The 22,500-nt window shown below is 43.9% G+C and overlaps 1 protein-coding gene and 1 non-coding gene across 2 annotated transcripts; both read left to right on the plus strand.

The window, feature by feature from the left end:
- Positions 1 to 813: 813 nt before the first annotated feature.
- Positions 814 to 22,031, plus strand: SPAG5 (sperm associated antigen 5). The gene is made up of 24 exons (XM_004449942.4): positions 814 to 950; positions 1,196 to 1,321; positions 8,140 to 9,224; positions 9,315 to 9,489; positions 13,044 to 13,118; positions 13,320 to 13,412; positions 13,504 to 13,638; positions 13,882 to 14,001; positions 14,092 to 14,184; positions 14,282 to 14,395; positions 14,768 to 14,861; positions 15,013 to 15,160; positions 15,241 to 15,343; positions 15,532 to 15,665; positions 15,884 to 16,022; positions 19,488 to 19,599; positions 19,718 to 19,804; positions 20,070 to 20,190; positions 20,307 to 20,418; positions 20,788 to 20,868; positions 21,034 to 21,189; positions 21,315 to 21,389; positions 21,521 to 21,601; positions 21,835 to 22,031. Exons 1-24 carry the CDS (start codon positions 903 to 905, stop codon positions 21,904 to 21,906), a joined length of 3,579 nt encoding a protein of 1,192 aa, XP_004449999.2. The 5' UTR covers positions 814 to 902; the 3' UTR covers positions 21,907 to 22,031.
- On the plus strand, positions 12,684 to 12,745 carry LOC111761547 (U7 small nuclear RNA). Its single transcript, XR_002794881.1, has one exon. It is a non-coding gene; the product is annotated as a U7 small nuclear RNA (small nuclear RNA).
- Positions 22,032 to 22,500: the final 469 nt, after the last annotated feature.

Below are 22,500 nucleotides of genomic sequence, written 5' to 3' on the forward strand. Positions count from 1 at the left end.
ACGGGATTCCAGAGGCAGGGGAACATGGCAGTTGGTAGTATGGGTTGGAAACTTGGTTCTGCCATTTACTATCTGTGGGATATTGTGCAAATCATATGATGTCTCTACGATTCAATTCTCTCATCTATAAAATGGGTATATTCTAGTACTTCATGGTTTCTTAGGAGGAGTAAACGAACTAATAAAGGATTTTGGAACAGCATCAGGCCAATAAGAAATGTTCAATACATGTTCCAGTACACTTGTCTCAGGCCTTAAGGTGAGTCCCAAGAAAAAGACCAGAAATCCCCAAGAGGCCTTACTGCCCAGAGGCTACACTCTGGTAGAGAACTGCGTCTCAGACCATCACTGGCGCGGGACCTCTGTGCAGGACACACCAGACCGGTTCCACTCACCTCCGCCTTCCAGCCTCCCAGGCCCGCTCCGGGCCTGTCATGGCCTGAGGCGGTAGGCAATAAGGAAAACCTGAGGAGAGACTTCTTAACACCAGGCCCTGGAGGCAACTTTTCTGACTGGGTGTAAGAGTGGTCCACTGGAAGCAGGAGAGACGGACAACTCGACTCTCCAGATACCTGCGGCGCCCTCCCAGACCTGAGCTCACGGACGAGCCTCGGGCCTGGTGCCTGACCCGCCCTTCCAGCGGGCAGAGGCGCTGCGGCGCGTCGGAGCACAGCGCGCCAGCCTGCGGAGGGCCGGCAAGGGGTGTGGCCAGCCCGGCCCCGCCCCCTCCGCCCGGCCCCGCCCCCTCCGCCCGGCTCGCGCCCCAGCGGACGCGCCTGCCTGACGCACTTCAGCTCCGCAGCCAATCGGGAAGCGCGGAGCAAGTTCAAATAAAGACGGCGGGTGAACATGGAGCGTCCTCTTGGGTCTGGGAGGTAGTCGACTTGGGTTCTACGCGGAAGATGTGGCGAGCGAAGATGAACCTCAGCCTCTCGCCTTCACCCCAGCGGGTCAGTGGGAGAGCCTCGCGGAGAAAGGGACCTGAGGCGCGCCTATGGGCGAGGGCGCTGGCAGCGCCGAGTGTCTTGGCAAGCTGGGGGGAGGCTGGGGTGTGGTGCGCGTGGAGTCTTGTTCTATTTTGCCTCTTAGCGGGACTAGTGTCCGAATCTACTCTTCTCATCACTCAGGGGCCTCTAAGGGAAGGGGGACGGGCTAGCATCGTCCAGGGTTCTTCACACTCGCTCTCTTTTCTCAGGAAAAACCACCTATGAGAACTCCCCTCCGAGAACTTATCCTACAACCTGGGGCTCACACCAACTCTGGAAAAGGGCCCGTTATGTGCTCCTCGCTGACCCCATCATTGTGCAGGCTGGGGCTGCAGGTAAGATTCCCCTGGCCAGCTCTTCGCCTGGGCACTTTGCCCAGGCACAGAGCTCAAAGGAACAGAGGACCAGCGCTGGAACGTAATTAATAACGATAATGAAGTATTTTACTTCAATGACATCCGTTTACAGCTATTCAGGCCAACAGAGAGGTACCCTAGGATGATTAAAGGAAATCCACTGAGAGCCCAAACCTCAATTTAGCTGTTAGTTTTTATCACCAACTCAGCCCTTCGATCTTTATCAAACTGTTGAGAATTACTATCACTGATTTGTTTGTGGTGTCCCTCTTACATCGGCTCAGTTAGAGAGAGGTCGATCTGCTACAACAGTGAGTCAATATCCATCCACTCCATGAGGTAATCAAAACTTTCCTGGAGTCATGGGAAGGCAAGGTATATCACACTTAGTTTGGACCAACTTAGTTGAACCCCTGGGAGAACTGACCTCTTGTGCATTTGTCAAAGATCTTGAGAGAAGAGGCTGTTTAGTAACTGCTTTTCCCTTGCTGTAAAAATTTGTCAAATTAGGAAGTTGACCCCTCTGTAGGGTTCCTAGTAGAAAAAAAATTTTTTTAAAGATTTATTTATCCCCTACCACCACCTGCGCTTGCTCTCTGTGTCCATTTGCTGTGTGTTTTTCTGTGTCTCTGCTTGTCTTCTTGTCTCCTCTTTGGGAGGCACCAGAAACTGAACCTGAGACCTTCCAACATGGGAGAGGGGTACACAGTCACATGGGCCACCTCAGCCCCCTTAGAAATTTATTTTAGAACTTACCACATGGCAAAATGGTCTTCCTGGAGAAATTCCTTCCCTTTTCTCTTTCTGATTATAAGACCCATGTAATTTATCATATTTTCCCTCACACGTTGGCTTCTGGAAAGCTCAGGATCAAATTTGAAGACCAGGTATAGCTACATATAATCCTTGAAACTGGAAGATTTGCCTCCTCTTTCTTTTTTGACCAAGACTTCATATTTGGGAAGTGGATTTGGCTCAATGGATAGAGCGTCCACCTTCCACATGGGAGGTCCATGATTCAAACCCAGGGCCTCCTGACTTGTGTGATGAGCTGGCCCACACACAGTGCTGATGCGCGCAAGGAGTGCCATGCCTCACAGGGGTGTCCCCCCCGTGTAGGGGAGCCCCATGTGCAAGGAGTGCACCCCGTAAGAAGAGCCGCCCGCGTGAAAAAAGTGCAGCCTGCCCAGGAGTGGCGCTGAACACACGGAGAGCTGACGCAGCAAGATGATGCAACAAAAAAGAGACACAGATTCCGGGTGCTGCTGAAAACAATACAAGTGGACACAGAAGAACACACAGTAAATGGACACAGAGAGCAGACAAGTGTGGGGGGGGCGGGGAAGAGGAGAGAGAAAAAAAAACACTTTGTATTTCATTAATCTGGTTTTTATATTATCTATATCTTTTTCATGCAGTCTGAATTATTTTTTGGAAGGAGATGGGATGTAAATTAGGTTAAAAGAATAAGAAGTAATAATAAATGGGTTAAAGGGTGGAAGAAAAATAAGTAAAAACAGATAATTCCCTGAGTAGCAGAAGTTTGAGGGTAGCAGTCTTCTTCAAAGAGTAACTTCAAATAACTCCTCTTGAACGAGTTCCAACACCTACCATCCAAGAGAACTTTTCTGTGATGATGGAAATGTTTGACAATTTGCACTGTCCAGTATGGTAGCCATTAGTCACATGTAGTTATTGTGTGTTTGAAATGTGACTAGTGTAATTGAGAAACTGAATCTTTAATTAAAGTTATATATAAATACAAATGTGGTTAGTGACTACCATATTGGATAGTACAATTTAAGGAAGAAAAATAAGTATTAAGTGGAAACCAATGTCAATAGAGATTATAGAATTTAACCACAGTAACAGATCAGAATGGAATTTATATCTCCTCCTCTGTTAACTAGAGGGCTTGCCCAATTACCTTTATACTATCTCCTGATGTGTAGTCAGCTACACAAACAAAAAGGGATTTTCCCCCAACAAAACAGCTATTATTTTCATTTTTAAAAATTTTGATTATTTGTAATAATACACATTCATTGTTTGAAACATCTCAAACAATGCATAAATATAAGGAAGAAAATACATTTCCATTTTCTTAGCTAGCTCATTAACATATTTGAAAATCTTTTCATATATCTCTTTATGTGTATGTGTGTATATTTACATATACATATAGCCATATATTATCCTAACACTTTTTTATCAAGGCACTTTTTTCCCCCAAATGTGGTGTTTTTTTCCCCTTTTTCTCTCTCCCCCCCTTTTTTTCCACTTTTCCTCTTTTGCCCCTGTATTAATCTTTCTAACACATGCCTTTCTTTTCCCAAGTAACCAATCCAAGTCAACTTTTGTAGAACCAATTATACTATAGTATGTATGAATCACTATTCATTAATGGACATTTATTTTTCCTTGTTTTTGTTTCTACAAACAATGCTGACAAATACCTTTGTATGCAATTGGGTACTGATGCTTTTATTTCTGTGCAATAGATTTTCAGGGTTGCAGGATAGGTGTATTTCCCTACTCCCTGTATTTTTTTCCAAAGATTTATTTTATTTATTTCTCTCCCCTTCCCCCATGTTGTCTGCTCTCTGTGTCCATTCACTGTGAGTTCTTCTGTGTCTGCTGACATTCTTGTCATGTGGCACCAGGACACTGTCACTTTTTTTGTTGTTGTTGCGTCATCTTGCTGCATTAGCTCTCCGTGTGTGCAGCGTCACTCCTGGGCAGGCTGCACTTTTTTTGTGCGGGGAAGCTCTCCATACAGGGCACACTCCTTGCGCATGGGGCTCCCCTACGCGGGGGACACCCTTGTGTGGCACAACATTCCTTGTGCACAACAGCAGTGCACGTGGGCCAGCTCATCACACAGGTCAGGAGGCCCTGGGTTTGAACCCTGGACCTCCCATGTGGTAAGGCAGACGCTCTATCCATTGAGCCAAATCCCCTTCCTTAGTTATTTTCTAATTTTATTTTCATTTTTATCTTTAATCTAAGGGTTGTCTAGGAATGGTTCTTAATTTCCAAGTATTTAAAGACCTTTTTTCTCAACTTTTAATTTCTTGCATTATGATCAGACTATAATGTGTTTTCTTTGTGGCAAAGTACAGATGAATTTCTCCAACTGTTCCATGGATATATGAAACAGAAGCAAATTTAACCTTGAAAGGATGTTAGCAAATTTAACCTTGAAAGGATGTTATAGTCTACTTAAAGGATGTTTTAGTCTACTTACATCTATCAATAGTTTTTTTTAAGATTTATTTATTTTTATCCCCCCCCCCCCAGTTGTCTGCTCTCTGTGTCCATTCGCTGTATGTTTTATTTTTATTTTTTAAAGATTTATTCATTTCTCTCCCCTTCCCCCCCCCCAGGTTGTCTGTTCTCTGTGTCCATCCACTGCAACTTTCTTTGTCTGCTTCTGTTGTTGTCAGTGGCACGGGAATCTGTTTCTTTTTGGTTGCATCATCTTGTGTCAACTCTCCGTGTGCGAGGCACCATTCGTGGGCAGGCTGCACTTTCTTTCGCACTGGGCAGCTCTCCTTACAGGGTGCACTCCTTGCGTGTGGGGCTCCCCTACACGGGGGACACCCCTGCGTGGCAGGACACTCCCTGCGCGCATCAGCACTGTGCATGGGCCAGCTCCACACGGGTCAAGGAGGCCCGGGGTTTGAAACGCGGACCTCCCATGTGGTAGACGGATGCCCTAACCACTGGGCCAAGTCTGGCGCCCATTCACTGTATGTTGTTCTGTGACCACTTCTATCCTTATCAACGGCACCAGGAATCTGGGTTTCTTTTTGTTGCGTCATCTTGTTGTGTCAGCCCTCTGTGTGTGCGGTGCTGTTCTTAGGCAGGCTGCACTTTCTTTGGCGCTGGGCGGCACTCCTTACAGGGCGCACTCCTTGTGCGTGGGGCTCCCCTACGCGGGGGACACCCCTGTGTGGCAGGGCACTCTTTGCGAGCATCAGCACTGCGCATGGGCCAGCTCCACACGGGTCAAGGAGGCCCGGGGTTTGAACCACAGACCTCCCATGTGGTAGGCGAATGCCCTATTCATTGGACCAAGTCCACTTTCCTCAATAAATAGTTAATAACTATCCTTACATGTTTTTTACCAGATATCTCAAAATTTAAGAGGAAATTTTAAAAGTGATTTTTTAAGATAAATAGGAACTCAATAAATGCAGCAGAAACTTTTTTTAAGTTGCACCTTGGCAGTTCTAAATGTCTTTGCTCTGTGTATTTAGTTTCTAGGCTGTTTGGGGCATACCAATTTATGCTTTTAATATCATATCTTCTTTTATGTCTTTTATCATAATAGTGCTGTAACCTTAAGTTCTACCTTGTCTGAGATTAATAATACTGCCTCTGCTCTCCTTGTTTCTTTTGCCCGGTGTCTCTTTGCCGATCCCTTTATTTTCTACTTTGCTTTAGCACTTAGAAAAAGAAGAGGGAGAGAGAGAAAGAAACCTTTTAAAAATTGAAATAAAATAGGTAAAAGTGCATAAAACATAACAGTTGGACAAATTAGTATAAAGTACCCACCCCTATAACTAACCCCAAAGACAATAAGTAGAACATTGCCAGAATTTCAGAAGCCCTTCTCATGACAACCACATCTCCCCCCAAAAGTAACCACTTCTGAAAAGCAGATGTGGCTCAAGCTATTGGGCTTCTGTCTACCACGTGGGAGGTCCCAGGTTCAGTTCCTGGTGCCTCCTGGAGAAGGCAAGCTGGTGCAGTAGGCGGGTATGGTGAGCCTGCGCAACAAGATGATGTAGCAAAAGAGACACAAAGGAAAGACAATGAGAGACACAACAAACCAGGGAGATGAGGTGGCTCAGGTGATTGAGCACCTCTCTTTCACATGGGAGGTCCTGGGTTTGGTTGGTTACTGGTGTCTCCTAAAAAGAAGATGAGCACACAGCAAATGGACACAGCGCACAGTGACCACAAACAACATGGAAAGAGGGATAAGTAAATAATATAAATCTTTAAAAAAAATAAAAAGTAACCACTTCTCTGCAATTATGGTTAATACTTTCTTTCTTTATAGTTTTACTATCTGTGGTTTTCATTTCTAAACACAATGGTTTGGTCTGCTTTTTTTTTTAAGTACCAGGGCCAGGGATTGAGCCCTGGGCCTCCTATGTGGGAAGCTGGTGTTCAATGCTTGAGCCACATCAGCTCTAAGCTGTTTTTTTCATTCATTTTTGCTTGTTTTTTTTTGTTTTATAGGAGACACTGGGGATCAAACCCAGGATCTCCCATGTGGGAAGCAGGCACTCAACTGTTTGAGCCACATCCACTCTCCTGGTCTGCTTTTTTAAGCCATATACTTGTTATATATTCTATCTGGCTTTTTTTAGCTCAATCTTGTGTTTTTAAGTTTCATCTACGGCAAATCTGACTTTTTTTTCTGGTAAATAATTGTCCTTTCTAGTTAAAGCTTCTAAAGTAGTTATGTTTTCCTTGTAGTTCAGAAATGTTACCATTATGTATCTAAACATGAATCTTTTCTTGACAGTCCCACGTGAAACATGGTAAGCCATTTCAATATGCAGGCTCTTTATCTCTGTGAAATTTTTTCCAAATGTTTGTTTAATCAGTGCTTCACCTATATATGTTCTCTTTTCCTGGAACTTCTTTTATTCACGGTAGGTTCCTTGGGTATATCCTCCAATTCTCCTAGCTTTTCCCTCCCATTTCCATTTCTTTGTATTTTTATCTTTACTTTAACGTATTTTTTCCACCCGATCTTCCTTCCAGGCCAGTCATTCTTGTCTCAGCTCTGACCATTTTTTCTTTCAGTTCATTTTACTGAAGTTGTTAGTTTAAAAGTAATGTTTATTATCTCCAGAAAGTCATTTTGTGTGTGTTGTATCTGAATTTCCTTAAGTATGCTACATTTTTTGTTAGACTCTATCTTTTCTAACTATCTTGGGTTTCCTCCTTCCTCTGGCTGCTGGAGGTATATTGCTCTTTTCCTTTTCTTGCTCATTGGGTCTCAAATCCAGCCAGTAGTAGCAATCCTGCTAATTGTAGAAGGTGCAGTGTTCTCTGTCCCTGTGAATCAGTAGGGAAGTTGTCAGTTCTTTGTCAAGGTACCAGGAGGTGGTCCCTGCTCTTCAGTCTCCTCTGCTACAGAGATGAGAGCTCTTCAAGCCTCAAGGGTTGAACAGATTCAATCTCTGTGTTCAGGATGACATCAGCCCTTGTGGGCCAGGGAAATTGAACACTAGCATAGGTTAATGTTGCCCTTTATCCTTGGGGTACATGGATCTCTCTGGGCAAAGTGCTCCCGAGGATCTACCACATTCCAAAATCATTGTCCTCAGGCTTTCTGACTCTGGTCCCCAAATTCTCATCCATTCCAGAAGGGAAAAAAATATTGAACCAACTCAAGATTCTGACAGAACTTGAGCTTTCACTCACACCCTATAGACACCTCCTTCCTCTTCCCTAAAAGCAGGTTGGAATGAGGAATGAAGAGGAGATGGGAGACATTCAAGCTATCATCTCCCTGTGATATGAACAGATTATCCCAGCCCTGTTTATACTATAGGCAGTTTCCCTTGGAAGTACTCAAAATGGCTTACCAGCTTTTCTTCTTCTGTTCTTGAGTCTTTGTTGTGAGCAGTAAGGATTAACTAAGTTTTTACCTAAGCAGAGGTAATAAGAACTCTTTCCTTTTTTTCGAGTTTGGACAGTATCTTGAATTTGTAATTTATGTTGGGAACTTGAATTGACTACCTTAGTCAACATTTTCTTTCCTTTGGCAGGAAGGCAGCAACAGTCCTTCTCCACTGGATTTTATCAGTGCCACTGGGACAGACTCCCCTTCAGAACAATTCAGCTATCCCTTAAAATGCCTTGAAGCACATCAGCACGATTCAGATGAGCAGCCCCTGGATCTGATTCCCCAAACTAACTCTACTCCCAAAATATCTGAGGCAACATTAGAGCCAGTGGACAACAATATGGTTGAAACCATGGTTCTTGTACCCTCTCCAATGGGACAGCAGCAAAACATTTCACTAGAGACCCATTTAGATGCCATGACAGAGACAAACAGCATCTCTCTATATGAACCTTTGCGGCCAGGAGAGCTGATGAGAAAGGGGGTGGCACCCTATATGGAAGACACCATTTCAGAAGGTGTTGCTGCTGTGCTCGAGAAACCATTTCAGGTTCCTTCATCCTATCTCTTGGAGTATCCACCAAATCCCTGTTTTGAGCAACAACTACATTGCTCCAAAGAAAATCTGAGAGAGAGTATTACTGAGGCTGTGCCTGAGGACTTAGTAACTTCTGTAAATAATGCCTTGCCCCTTTCCATGCTCTGGCTTTCCCCTTCAACTGCCTTGGCAGCAGATTTCCCTGTCAATCATGTGGACCCAGGAGAAGAAATTATAGTGCACAGAGCTAAAGAGGAAAGAGAAATGAGATTCCCTGCTGTCCCTGAGGAAGTTGAATTGGTAGATCAAGCACTTGTCTCAACTAAGGAAAATACTTCATCTACATGCCTGACACCAAATCCAATAGAAATGGAATCCCAGGCAACTTCAGGTCCAGTGGTTGAGGATGATGGTAGGATTATCACCTCAGACACAGGGCCTTGGATGTCCCCACTGGCCTGGCTGGAAAAAGGTGTAAATACCTCAGTCATCCTGGAAAATCTCCGCCAAAGCTTATCCCTCCCCTCTGTGCTTCAGGATGCTGCAATTGGTACCACTCCCTTCTCTACTTGCTCAGTGGGAACTTGGTTTACTCCCCCAGCACTACAGGAAAAGAGTACAAACACTTCCCAGACAGGCCTGGTGGGCACCAAGGACAATAATTCTGAGACAGAGCACCTACTGTGGGGGTAAGTGTCCCTATATCCTTGTGCCTCGTGGGCTCCATTATCCCCCTCCCCTGCCTTTCTTTTCCTCATGTTCCTCTCTTCTTGCTGCAGCTGTCCTCCAGATCTAAGTGCCTTGTCTCGACATGACCTGGAAGATAACCTGCTGAGATCTCTTGTCATTCTGGAGATTCTCTCCCACCAGCTGCGGGACTGGAAGAGCAAGGTGGCTGTCCCTCACCCAGAGGCTCAAGACATTAGCACACAGACTGACACCTCACCCAGTGGGGTAAGAAGTTTCCTCCCAGAGCATGGAGGAACTCACTGGCCCTGTTCCTCAGAATGTAAGCTGCCAGAGGGCAAAAGGGACTCCTTAACTACAGACTGATTCCTAGAAGAGAATATGGTTAGAAAGTGAGGATCTGGAAAATCCCTCAAAACTGTGGGTACTCATTATACTTCTGGGGTATATCAAGGCTTTCCAATGGGAATACAGACAAGGAAAAGTTTTAATGGAAACAGTTTCTAGATCTTCATCTTCCAAATGTGCTATTTACTAAATTTCTTCTTTCCTTCTTCCCCATTCTCAATGACCCTTTTCCATTTTACTGAAGAAGAGCATACTTACAACCTACCCTAATTCTTACATTGCCAGGAGATACAATCAAAGGACAATAGAAAATATCTGTGCACATGTTGAAAAAAGGAATGACAGCACTGATTATATAACATTTTTTCACATGCTTTCAACAAGATTGAAAGAAGATGTTGATTTATGTCAATGGATCATTAAAAAATTTTGGTGATAGTTAACTACGCTATTTTTGGTATATATCTCCAAAGGGGTTCCTAGAATTGAATAACATGCTCTTCTTCCTTTCTTGCATTTCCTATTTATTTCCATTTTTTATGTGAACAAGATTTCTCAGTGCTTACATTTATAAGAATGAAAAATAGGCATAGAATCATTGCTGAACCTTATCTTATTCTAAGAGTTATAGTAATTCCTATATGAACTAGTTAGGGGAGGAAAATTTCATCTATTTCATTAACAGATGATTCCCAATAAAATTTTACTGGGGATGTTTATGATTTTATTAAAACTTGTGGGGAGTGGATATGGCTCAAGCAATTGAGCACCTGCTTTCCACAAGGAGGTCCCGGTTTCGGTCAAACAAGAAGCAAACAAATGAAAAAACCAACTCAGGATAAATGATATGGTTTGGTGGTTAAGTGCCAGCTTCCCACACAGGATGTCCCAAATTCAATCCCCAGCCCCAGTACCTAAAAAAAAAAAAAAAAAAAAAGTAATATTTTTGTAGTGATTAGTATACAAGTGATGAAAATATTTCTCCATCTGAAAGAAAGCTTTAAACCTTAAAGTATTCTGATCAGAGGAATTTAAAAGATTTTAATTTATATGCACAATTTTGTTGTTGCAGAGATATAAAACAGTAATTAATAAAAGCCTTTAAAGTATAAAAATATATTGCATTGGGATAAAATTCTATGAGGAATAAAACAAGTTAAAGGAGAAAAAAGAATGATATAAAATTTCTGACTGTTGAAGAACTTGTTCAGTTTTTAAAGGCATCAAGCAGGCATCAAATCAGTACGGTAAATGTCATATTTATGCCATTGGATATATTTAAGAGTGATTTAACAGTGGTATTTCAAACTCGATATTTATAAAATGCTAGAAATTATCACCTTTGCAACAATTTAAACTTAGGGTACTTAGTCTATTAAAATTATTATAGGAGATGCAAGAGGAAAAAGGTTTGAAGGCTATTGTCTAGAGAGGGTGCTATTTAGGACAACATAGTTATAAGGAGGAGGCGAATGGTGTCAGTAGAAGGAATTGAGAGCCTCAGTTTTATGGCTGTTGAGATAATAGGTGCTGCTGCTAAAAATGAGATGGCCCCAAATCTCAAAGACCTCCTTTGGTTGAAAATTCCTCAACCTTTTGCCAAAAATTCTGGCAACCATAGTAGCTACTCAATTTCTCTCCTGTATTTCCTTATTTTTCCCTCTTGTTCTTGACCTCATTCCTATCCCTGAATCTGTCTTGTGTCCCCTTTTCTTGAAGCTTGCCAGATCCCTTTGGAAGCCACTGAAACGGAACTAAAGAGGGGAAATGATATCACCTTCAGCCATTCCCCATCACTGCACCATGTCCTTGCCGCTTGGCTGCCTCCTTCACATTAAATCTCATCACCTGCCTGACTGCCCTGCTCTGAGCAGTATGTGGGCCCTTTCCAGGGTACTCTGCCTTATTGAACCACGCCATAGGGAGTGATGCCTGCTTTGCTGGGGAAAGGAGTGAGTGGGTTCTCAGAGAAATGAACTCCCAGGGCATCTGAAGGAGATATGACTCTGCCTCCTTAAATCCAGGCTGCTATAACATCATGACTCAGCACTGCTGCTCCAGGAGCATCCCTTTTCCCAACTGATGCCTGCCTTTCAGTAGTAGTGAAGGTTCCCACTTTTTCTCTTAAAACTTTAAAGTTTTTAGGGCTCTGCTGCCTTTGAGATCATACTTACCAATCTTGCATGGTACACTAAGATTTTTATCTGCCCCAAGATAATGAACAGACAGTTAAAGAATAAGAAAATAAAAATGGCTAATAAATTCTTATTTTCTTCTGACAAAATAGAAAGAATAAATAAGTAATGCTGGTAAACATTGTCCTACTATTAGTGGGGTGTAAATTGGCTCACTCTTTTTTGAAGGTTATTTAAGCCAGTCTTAGAACAGTTCAAATTCTTTGACCCAGTAACTTCACTTCTAGGGATATATCTTAAGGGAAAAAATCCTGCATAAACATAGTAACATTATTTTTTCTTTTTTAAATAATGAAAAAAAATTTTTTTAAGTCATAGTACATCCATAAAATGTGATATTCTGTAGTCATTAAAAGATATGTTTATGAAGAATTTTAACATGGAAAAAAAGTTTAATATGAGTTCATGGTTCTTAAAAAAAGAAATTCAGAATTCAGATAACATCAGAGAGGCTTTAAGGTGTGGGATAATGACAGCAAACATAAAAAAAAAAAGTGGGGGATCCCCCTAAAGCAGATATCCCAGTATCTATTCCAATGAGGATAGTAAATATAGATTTAGGTCCAAATAACAACATCAGTATAATAATTAAGTAATAAAAGCAGGACCCAAAATTTGTTTATAATCTCAATAGTGGTTTTCCTTTAGCATTACTGTATTTTATCAACTCTAAAACATCATCAATATTAAGATGCATCTCAATTTCAGAGCTGTTAAAATGAAAAAATTCATCTTAGCATTTATTGAATATGGTAGTTTACTTCCAAATCAGTGGTCTACAACTTTTTTTCCCTGACATCTGAGGGAAATAATATACTCATGGTTATAGGAAATCCCTATAACATGTAAGTCTGATGTGGAAGTATTTCAAAATTTCTGGGGGTGAGTGCTTTATTGTTGATTAAGAGTCATTGCACTAAGTGTTATGACTCTGTTAGAATTTGTCTGGTAGGTCTTCTGGCTTTAGCTGGAAGACTCTAAAAAAAAAAGTCATTCACTAGGTGAATTATTAATGATTACTCTCTTAATTCACTTCTGTATTTTCCATAATTTACCACAAACATGTGTTTATCTTTATAGTTAGAGAAAAAAAGTTATTTTTAAAAGGAATTTTTTACCTACCTTTGGATCTTTTCCTAACTTGGCTGCATCTAACTATGAATATTGCTCCTGCTTTTAATTGGAAAAGCCTCTGTAACTCAGGGGGTGTGAGAAGGTATGAGGTGCTGGTGGCAAATATTGTCTACTCAAAAGGAACAAATCTATTTTTCTGGCTAGATAACTAAGAAACCTCAGCATCTTCAGAAGAGCCAAGAGATTGGACAGGCTTTACAGCAGTCCAGGAATGTCATGGTAGGTTGTTGACTGACCTGAAGATCAAGAATGGAGAATCCTGGGAGGTTGGCAGAAGGCAGTACTCAGCCATGATAGTGAAAGGAGATGATAAACCTTTGTTAAGGACATCTCCCTTTTACTGGGAGCTTTCCTTCCCAATGTCCAAGCTTACTTCCTACTTAGTGACTTTATTTGATCTAACCCTATTTTCCTCTATAGCAATCATGGGTGCTGGTCTCTAAAGAACTGATATCCTTGCTTCACCTATCCCTGTTGCACTTAGAAGAAGATAAAACAACTGTGAATCAGGAGGTAAGCAGCATGAAGATGAAGGAAGAGGCTCCTAGTGGGACTGAAAGCCAAATAAAGGACCCAGATACAGCATCTGATTCTTATCTTCTAGTCTCAGCATGCAGAAACCTTGGTCTCCTGCTGTTTTGATGTACTGAAGAAATCAAGAACAAAGCTTCAGAGTCTCAAAGCAGAGAGGGAAGAGGCAAGACGCAGAGAGGAAATGGCCCTCAGAGGCAAGGATGTGGTAAAGTGCCAGCTTTTATTCATGGATGTGGGCAGTGCTCTCTCTTACCGTATGTCCTTAAGGTCTCCACCTCAGGGTTTCTACAGGAACGTATTCACTTGAGTCACATATGGGTGGCCTAAGAGCTATCTACCCTAAGGATAGGGATAAAGAATGGAACTTTTGGGGTGGTGGCTGGCTATGGCTTATTGTACTGTTTCCCTCCCCTGTTCACTGCATTCTTGTAACCTTGTCCCTAAACAGGCAGAGACAGTGCTAGAGGTTTTTTGTGCACATGCCAGCCAGCGAATCAGCCAGCTCCAACAGGACCTGGCATCCATGCAGAAATTCAGAGTCCTTTTGAAGGAGACCCACACCCAACTGGTAAGTTGAGGGCATTCTTTTTCCTGGGGTCCGTACTGACACACTGTATCCAGTGGGAAGGGTTCCCCTCCATATGCAGTCCTTCTCTAGGTAGAGCTTTACACAGAGCAAGAAGAGTTGATTCAGCAGACAGAGATACTTACTTCAACGCTGCAGCAGGACTGGATATCCATGCACCTGGATGTGAGTATTGGGGGCCATCTACCACTCCCCTACTGTCAGCTCTGTTAGGAGCCCTGCCTCAAATGTGCTTTACTGACTGGCTTGTTTCCCCTGGTAGTATGTAACATGGACAGCTTTGCTGAGTCGGGCTCAACAACTCACAGAGAAACTTGCAGCCAAGAGTCGGGAGGCTCTGCAGAAACGTAATGCTGCAATTGAGGAAAAGCAGCAGGTACAAACCAAGAGTGGGGACTGCTTGGGCCTGGTTTCCTCCCTCTTCTCTCCCGAAGGCCTTTCTAATGAACGGTGTCATTAACCTCTTAGCCTGGGCTTGTTTTCTTCCCAGCCTATAGGTTTGGAGGCCAGCCATGTCTTTTACCTATAAGATGGACTTGGACCCAGCTGTTTCCTTTGCCAATTAGCACCTTAACTTCATCAACTTTTTTCCTGTTTAGTTTTTCCTGATGGTCAGCTTTATTTGGGGCAATGTTGCTGCCCAGGAGCAAGGTTGTTTGTTGTCTTGTCCAGAAAGAAAAGCTAGATTGAGTCCTGAAACTCTTAATTTAGGAGGAACTGTATGAGGAAAACTGTCTTGTCTTCCTAGGTTTCCAGAGAGCTAGAACAAGTCTCTACTCATTTAGAGGACTGCAAAGGCCAAATAGAACAATTGGAGTTGGAAAACAGCCGCTTAGCAACAGGTGTGTGTGTGTGTCTGTGTGTGTGTAGATACTTGAGCCTTGTCCAGGCTTGGGGTATGGTAGTGCTCTGGAGCTTTTGCTTTGTGAGCAGAAGTGTAGGGAGGTTCTGGCTTGACCGCCACATGGTGTCATTAGGATACTTTTGGCCTAGATCTTCGGGCTCAGCTGCAGATTCTGGCCAGCATGGAGAGCCAGCTAAAAGAGCTACAAGGTCACCATGCCCACTGTACCCAGGACCTGGCCATGAAGGATGAAATGCTCTGCCAGCTTACCCAGAGCAGTGAGGAACAGGCTGCTCGGTGAGTTCCTATCAGGTTACTGTGGCAACAGGCTCTCAGGATGTAGGACCAAATAGGATCTAATGTAAGGTCTCTGGCAGATGGCAAAAGGAAGAGATGGCACTAAAATATATGCAGGCAGAGCTACAGCAGCAACAGGCTGTCCTGGCCAAGGAGGTGCAAGACCTGAAAGAAACCCTGGAGGTAAGGAATATAGTTTGGGATAGGGTTGCTGGTAAACCTGTGGAGTATGATTCTAGGTAATGAGGTGAGGTTTGAGACTAGACTAGGAAAAAATCCTCTGTTCCTGGGCTCTAAAATTCCCTACTTGGATGCATTTTTCCCTGTTTGCCTCTTGCTCCTTCCCTTCTTTCCTTCTCTTGTCTTCCCAGTTTGCAGACCAAGAAAATCAAGTTGCTCACCTGGAGCTGGGCCAGGTTGAGTGTCAGTTGAAAACCACATTGGAAGTGCTCCGGGAGCGCAGCCTGCAGTGTGAGGACCTCAAGGACACTGTAGAGAACCTGAAGTAAAATCTCTACCTTTCTGTGCTTGCCCCCTAAGTACTTATTTGTCTCAGAAACACTTCTAGAAGCCGAAGTCTCAAAGTAGGAAATTGTGACAGAGTCCAAGAGCCTCTGGTTTCCATCTTTGAATGCAGCCCTACGTGGGGACATTATTTGGGAGAGGAATTCAGGGAATGTAGCCTGGTCCTTGACCGTCTTCCCTATACCTTCCTTATTTCAGGGCCAAACTGGCCAGCACTATAGCAGAGAACCAGGAACAAGACCTGAAGAAGACACGCCAGTATTCCCAAGAGCTAGACTTGCGAGCTGAGCAACTACACAGCCTGACCCTCTTCCTACAGGCAAAACTAAAGGAGAAGGTAGGATTATCTTCCCTCCCAGCTGAATCTTGATTGTATATGATGGTCTTTTTTTTTTTTTTTTTGATGGTCTTCTTAAAACTCCTCTTGTTCCATTGCTCTAACCTTCAGTTGCCTACAGGACTTTTTCAGCCTGTTGCGCAAACCTTTGTTCATCTGTCTCCTACCTCCCTTTATTTCAATGAACTCTTTACTTCAGTTAACTTGTCTATACACTACACACATGTCCCATCTCCATTCACATCCAGACATTCTCTTCTATCTTCAAAAACTGGAAATATCTTTTCCTTTCCTTTTAAAATCTGCTGTAGTTTACCTTCTTTGAAATGTTCCCTAATCACGTGGACTCCATGATTTCTTCCTATTCCATATTCCTTTTTTTTTTTAATTAATTAATTTATTTCTCTCCCCTTCCCCCCCACACCACCCCCAACCCAGTTGTCTCTTCTCTGTGTCTATTTGCTGCGTCTTCTTTGTCCGTTCTGTTGTTGTCAGCGGCATGGGAATCTGTGTCTCTTTTTGTTGCGTCATCTTGTGGTATCAGCTCTCCATGTGTGTGGTGCCATTCCTGGGCAAGCTGAACTTTCTTTCGTGCTGGGTGGCTCTCCTTACAGGGTGCACTCCTTGCACATGGGGCTCCCCTACACGGGGGATACCCTGCATGGCAGGCACTCCTTGCGCGCATCAGCACTGCGCATGGGCCAGCTCCACATGGGTCAAGGAAGCCGGGGGTTGAACCGCGGACCTCCCATGTGGTAGATGGATACCCTAACCGCTGGGCCAAGTCCACTTCCCAATATGTGGGGTTTTTTGTTTGTTTGTTTTTGTCTTTATTCATTTTTTTAATATTACATTAGAAAAATATGAGGTCCCCATATACCCCCCACCCCCCTCATCCCACTACTCCTCCCTGCCATATTCCTTTTGAACTTACTCTCCTTTTGCCCTTGTATTAATTTTCTTTGGATAACTAGGCTCTTCAACTAGACGTGTTTAAAGAAACTGAACTTTAGCCTTGCTTCTTTGGCTTCCCCACGGTTCACTTTAAATAATAAATGGTAGGTATCTTTCAGAATACAGAGTTAATTAGCCTTATTCAGCAGTTAAGGATACAGCCAAGATCCTGAAATCTAGAAATGTTTATGATCTGACCTTATTCTCTATGTACTGAGCACAGGAAATGCCAAAAAATTCACAGTCTAGGGGAAAGACAGGCAAATGCAAACTTGTCATCTTGAATTGTGATCATGATCGAGGTCTGCATGGACCACTGTGGGAACACAGGGGAAGAAGATCAGTTCTGCCCTTGAGAGTTAGGATGTTCTCTAAGCAGGTGGTTCTTGGGCAGAGTCTTGAGGTTAATTAGAAGTTTTCATGTCAGGGGTGGGCATATAGAAAGGCCCACCAGGCAAGGGAGAATAGTATATGAGAGCATAGAAGTGCTAAATGTAATTTTTTATAGTGTCAACCTTGTGACAAGACCTGGGTTAGGTGTTGAGACTACAGAGTAAATAAGGCAAGGTCTAGCTCATATGGAATCTGGCAAGTTTGGGGTATGGCAAATAGTTCTTTATAATTGGACTATAGAAATTATACGAAGCAGTGCCAGAGACAGGGCTGGAGAAGTAGGTAGGCGGCCAGAATTTGAAGGATCTTGTATGCCATGCTAGAGTGGCTGTAGGAAGCCATTGAAAGATTTTAATCAGGTGAGCAATTTAATCAGATTTACATTTTGGAAAGAACTCAGAGTATGGAGAGTAGAATTTAAAGAACAATAATGGAAGTGGGAGGAACAGTTAGTTACAGCAGTGTTGAAGGCTTGAACTCATGGCAGTTACGGAGGGAGTAGAAAGGAGGGGATGGATTGAATGGATTCAATAGATATTTAGGAGGTAGAATTAAAAGAACCTGGTGACCAATTTGAAGTTGGGGTAAGGCTGAAAAGTGACTGCTGTAAATATGGACACTCTCCTCTAGAATTCAGATCAAAACTTTTCCTAGAAAGGGCCATATAGTAAATATTTTTTACTTTGTGGGCCATACGGTGTCTGTTTCAACTATTCAACTCTGCCTTTTTTTTTTTTTAAAGATTTATTTATTTCTCTCTCATTCCCCCCAGTTCTCTGCTCTCTGTGTCCATTTGCTGTGTGTTCTTCTGCATCCGCTTGCATCATCAGGTGGCACTGGGAAACTGCGTCTCTTTGTTGTGTCATCTTGCTGCATCAGTTCTCCATGTGTGTGGCACCACTCCTGGGTGGGCTGCGGTTTTTTCACGCAGGGCGGCTCTCCTTGTGGGGCACATTCCTTGCACGTGGGGCACCCTTTGCAGGGGTACCCCTGTGTGGTACAGCACTCCTTGTGCACAGCAGCACTGCACGTGGGCCAGCTCACCACATGGGTCAGGGGGCCCTGGGTATCGAACCCTGGACCCTCCATATGATAGATGGATGCTCTGTCAGTTGAGCCACATCCTCTTCCCTGCCTTTACATCTTAAGAGCAGCCATAGATAATATGTAAGTGAATGAACATGGCTGTGTTCCAGTAAAACTTCATTTATGAAAACAGTTGGTAGGCCAGATTTGACCCACAGGCCATAATTTTCCAACCCTAGCTCTAGGATAGTAAATAAAGGTGAAAGAACAGATTTTTGCTGAAATCAGACAGGGAAAATGGTGAGTTCATTTTATATGTACTGAGTTTGAAGTGACTTTGGGACATTCTGGTAAGTTTTTTGCAGGCAGTTGAGCTTTTGGGTCAGGACCTTGGAAAAGAATCTAATTGAAAGAGATTGAGGAATCATCCTTGCATAAATAGAAGTTTGAAGTGGATATTTTTATGAAGCACTGGGGCTGAGGCCACCTGGGGAATGGATTGGAGTGAAAGGAGGGCCAAGGACTGAACCCAGGGAACCCAGGGGAACCCAACAGTTAAGGAAGGACCTGTGGATAGAGAGAAGAAATAGCCAGAAAGATATGAGACATATCTGTGAAGGAGAGAGAGTCATGCCCTGGAGCTAAGGATGTTTCTAAAGAAGTACATGGTCACCAATATCAAAGAGCTCAGGTGAAACATCTGAAAAGTATCCTTTGCATTAGAAAGTAAGGATGCCATTGGTAACCCAAATGAGGAGAACGTTCGTGGAATGGTGGGGCAGAAGTAGTGGACTGGGGAATAAATAGATGGCGAGAATTATAGGCAATAGGGGTAAGCTTTTTTTTTTTTTAATTGAAGGGAAGGAGAAAAGACAGTAGCTAAAAGGAGATTTAAGGTAGAAAGATGTTTTAGTGGGAGAGACTTAAAAATATGAACATGCTCAGGGAAAGGAGCTGGTGGAGAAGTTGAAGATAGAGAAGAGAGGTAACTGATAAACAGTATACTGGAGCAGATTGCTGCCAAGTACCTGGAGTTTAGGGAAATCACTAACCCTGAAGAGAAGCTATTTTTTTTTTCTCCTTTGCCCTTAGGCTGAGCCCGAGACCCTTCTTCTGAACACAGCTTGTGCTCCTGTCCAAGAACACCCTCCACCCACTGACAGCTCCTTCTCAGGAGGCATCTTGACAGCAATGACAGATGAAGGTTAAAGACCCTGGGATATAGGGGTGGGAAAATTGTGACCCTGCTTCTACTGTCTTCAATGGTTAAAGATGCCCACCAACAAATCTGTCAATCTCTACCATGGCTGGTTTTTGTTTAGAACCAGAAGCAGCTCCTGTGCCCTTGCTTGGAAGTGACAAGAGTGCTTTCACCAGAGTTGCTTCAGTGGTTTCCCTTCCGCCTACAGGTTAGGATGGGCTCCAGGGATACTGCCTTATTTCTAGACAATGTGATAGTGATGAGTAAAAACTAAAGCAGTGAGAAGTGCTTTGCTCTAAAAACCTCAATTCTACTTGGGCTCATTTTATTTCTGCCTTTTGGGATCTATAGTGTTCCGGACATTCAAATCTTACAGGTGGGGAACATGGATAAGAATTGTGGGAATGGTGGTTATACATTCCTTCTTTCTAAGGCTGAAGGGCTCTACCTCTCTCTAGGACTTTCTCTTTCAGAGACCCCAGACATGGAGAAGAGCCTGGCAGAAATGAGTACTATGACTCTTGAGCTTCAGAGCCTGTGTTTCCTGCTGCAAGAGTCTAAAGAAGAAGCCATCAGGACTCTGCAGCAAAAAATGTGAGTGGAATGCAGGCTTGGTGAGAAAGGGTAGGTTAAATGCGACAGCCCCTTATATCCAGCTCCCAGCCACCTCCTGAGGTAACAGGAATAATGTTGAATTCTTGTTTCCCTAGTTGTGATCTTCAGGCTAGGCTGCAGGCCCAGGAAGAACAGCATCAGGAGGCCCAGAAGGCAAAGGAAGCAGACATAGAGAAACTGAACCAGACCTTGTGCTTGCGCTACAAGGTGAAGGAGGGGCCTAGAAGTGAAACATTGAAGAACTGGGACAGCGCTCCTGGTCCACTGGGACCTATTGTCTCACCAGCAATCTGGGTGGTGGGGATTTTCCAACCACTGTCCTAGTTTTGCCCTTCCTCGGGTCAGACATTTTACATGTTTGAAAATTGGCTATGGCTAACCCATCTTCCCAGGCAGACCCAGAAGGGAAGGCAAGGATTTTTTAGTAGAGCTCTCTCAACACTGAAATGTGCCTTGGCTGATTTAGTCCTAGAGAAAGAACTGGAGTGTTATCAGGCACTGTCTCTTAACTCCTGGCAAGGGCTGTGAAGAAGCCAGCTCTCCCTCAGTACCTTCTCACCAACCTTTCCCTCACAGAATGAAAAGGAGCTCCAAGAAGTGATACAGCAGCAGAATGAGAAGATCCTAGAGCAGATAGACAAGAGTGGCGAGCTCATAGTACGTTTATCGTGATACCCGGCCCTTTGTCTTCTCTGTCAATGGTAGCCAGAATCCCAAATATGGGAATTAGGTCGCCTGGTCTACCCTTGTTCACCACATGGGATAAGAAGGATAGGAAGGACCTTTGAGTACTATTGAATACCTCTGCATTCTCATCCTCAGAGCCTTAGAGAGGAGGTCGCCCAGCTCACCCGCTCACTTCGGCGTGCAGAGACAGAGACTAAGGTGCTCCAGGAAACCCTGGCAGGCCAGTTGGACCCTGGCTGTCAGCCCATGGCCACTAACTGGATCCAAGAGAAAGTGTGGCTCTCCCAGGAGGTGACTGGTGCCTTGGAGGAGTTGGGAGCCACTTGAGGGGCAAAGTGCTGTTTGGAATTAACAGAGGAATTGGGCAGCTGGTGGGGACCCCAGGCTGTACCCTTACTAATCTGACATATCTATAGGTGGACAAGCTGAGGGTGATGTTCCTGGAGATGAAAAATGAGAAGGCAAAACTCATGGCCAAGTTCCAGAGCCATGTAAGAAATTTCATGTGATTTCAGGGCCATTTACCCCTACCACTAGCAAGTTCTCTGCCATATTTTCCCTGTCCCACCAAGTTATACTATTCTTTTAAACACAGACTTTTTGGAACCTACTTACTTTCTAGAGAAATATCCTGGAGGAGAACCTTCGGCGTTCTGACAAGGAGTTAAAGAAACTGGATGACATCGTTCAGCATATTTATGAGGTAAAAGAGGAAGGGAGTTGATGTTACTAAGGCACCCATTACAAGGCCTGGTCCCAGGAGGTACTGATGAGTGGTAGCTTTGGTTCCCTGCTTGTTCTGAGAGCTATGCCTGACGCACTGTTGCAGGCTTCTTTGTGGCTTCCATTTTCTCTCCTCTAACTTAGTGGATTCCTCCTGGGGCTGGGGGCCTTGGGCCTGTGGCCCTGAGCTGCCTTTTCTGCCTCTTTTTCCAGACTTTGCTGTCCATCCCAGAGGTAGTGAGGGGTTGCAAGGAGCTACAGGGATTGCTGGATTTTCTGAGCTAAGTAGCTGAAAGCTGGAGCCTGTTTTTCATCCCTTTTTACCCGCAATACTTTCTTACTCTAAAACCAGGACCAATTGGCATAGAGCCAGCTGTTTAAAACTATTTAAATAAAGTATATTTAATGTATTTCTTCAAGCTTACTAAATCTTATTTCTTGGAAGGGGGGCAGCCTGGGCACCTTCACTCATCCTTCACCTCCGGCTGCATCCAGAGCCATGGCTGTCTCCCCCTCCTCCCTTCCCTTGTGTCCCCAGTGCTTTGCTCTGGGCACTGGACTGCTTGTTCCTTGGCTCAGGGCCTGGGGGGAAGAGAAAAGGCCTTATTCTCTTACCTCCCCCATCCCCCTCCGGGGTAGGCCCTGGTGACTAAGGGAGTGAGGACAGAGAAGCTCAGTTCATTACTCTCTGCCCTGAACTCTGGCACTTTGTTGGTGCCTCTATTCCATCTACTACTGTTTATGGGACTCTCCTTCACCAGACCGTGCTCAGTCCCCAACATCAAGCACAGTGCTTGGCAGCACATGGTAGCAGAAATGGGAACACACGCATTTCCTGTCTCTGGAGCCCGTGGCAGGGTTCCACCCGGGTGGACAGTT

The sequence above is a fragment of the Dasypus novemcinctus genome, chromosome 21 (genome assembly GCF_030445035.2).
Source record: "Dasypus novemcinctus isolate mDasNov1 chromosome 21, mDasNov1.1.hap2, whole genome shotgun sequence".
NCBI classification, from domain to species: domain Eukaryota; kingdom Metazoa; phylum Chordata; class Mammalia; order Cingulata; family Dasypodidae; genus Dasypus; species Dasypus novemcinctus.

Coding starts and splice junctions, on each gene's coding strand:
- SPAG5 (XM_004449942.4), top strand. CDS start 903: ATGTGGCGAGCGAAGATGAACCTCAGCCTCTCGCCTTCACCCCAGCGG. Junction 15,161..15,240: donor AGTGAGGAACAGGCTGCTCG/GTGAGTTCCTAT, acceptor GGTCTCTGGCAG/ATGGCAAAAGGAAGAGATGG. Junction 19,600..19,717: donor GACAGCAATGACAGATGAAG/GTTAAAGACCCT, acceptor GTTTTTGTTTAG/AACCAGAAGCAGCTCCTGTG.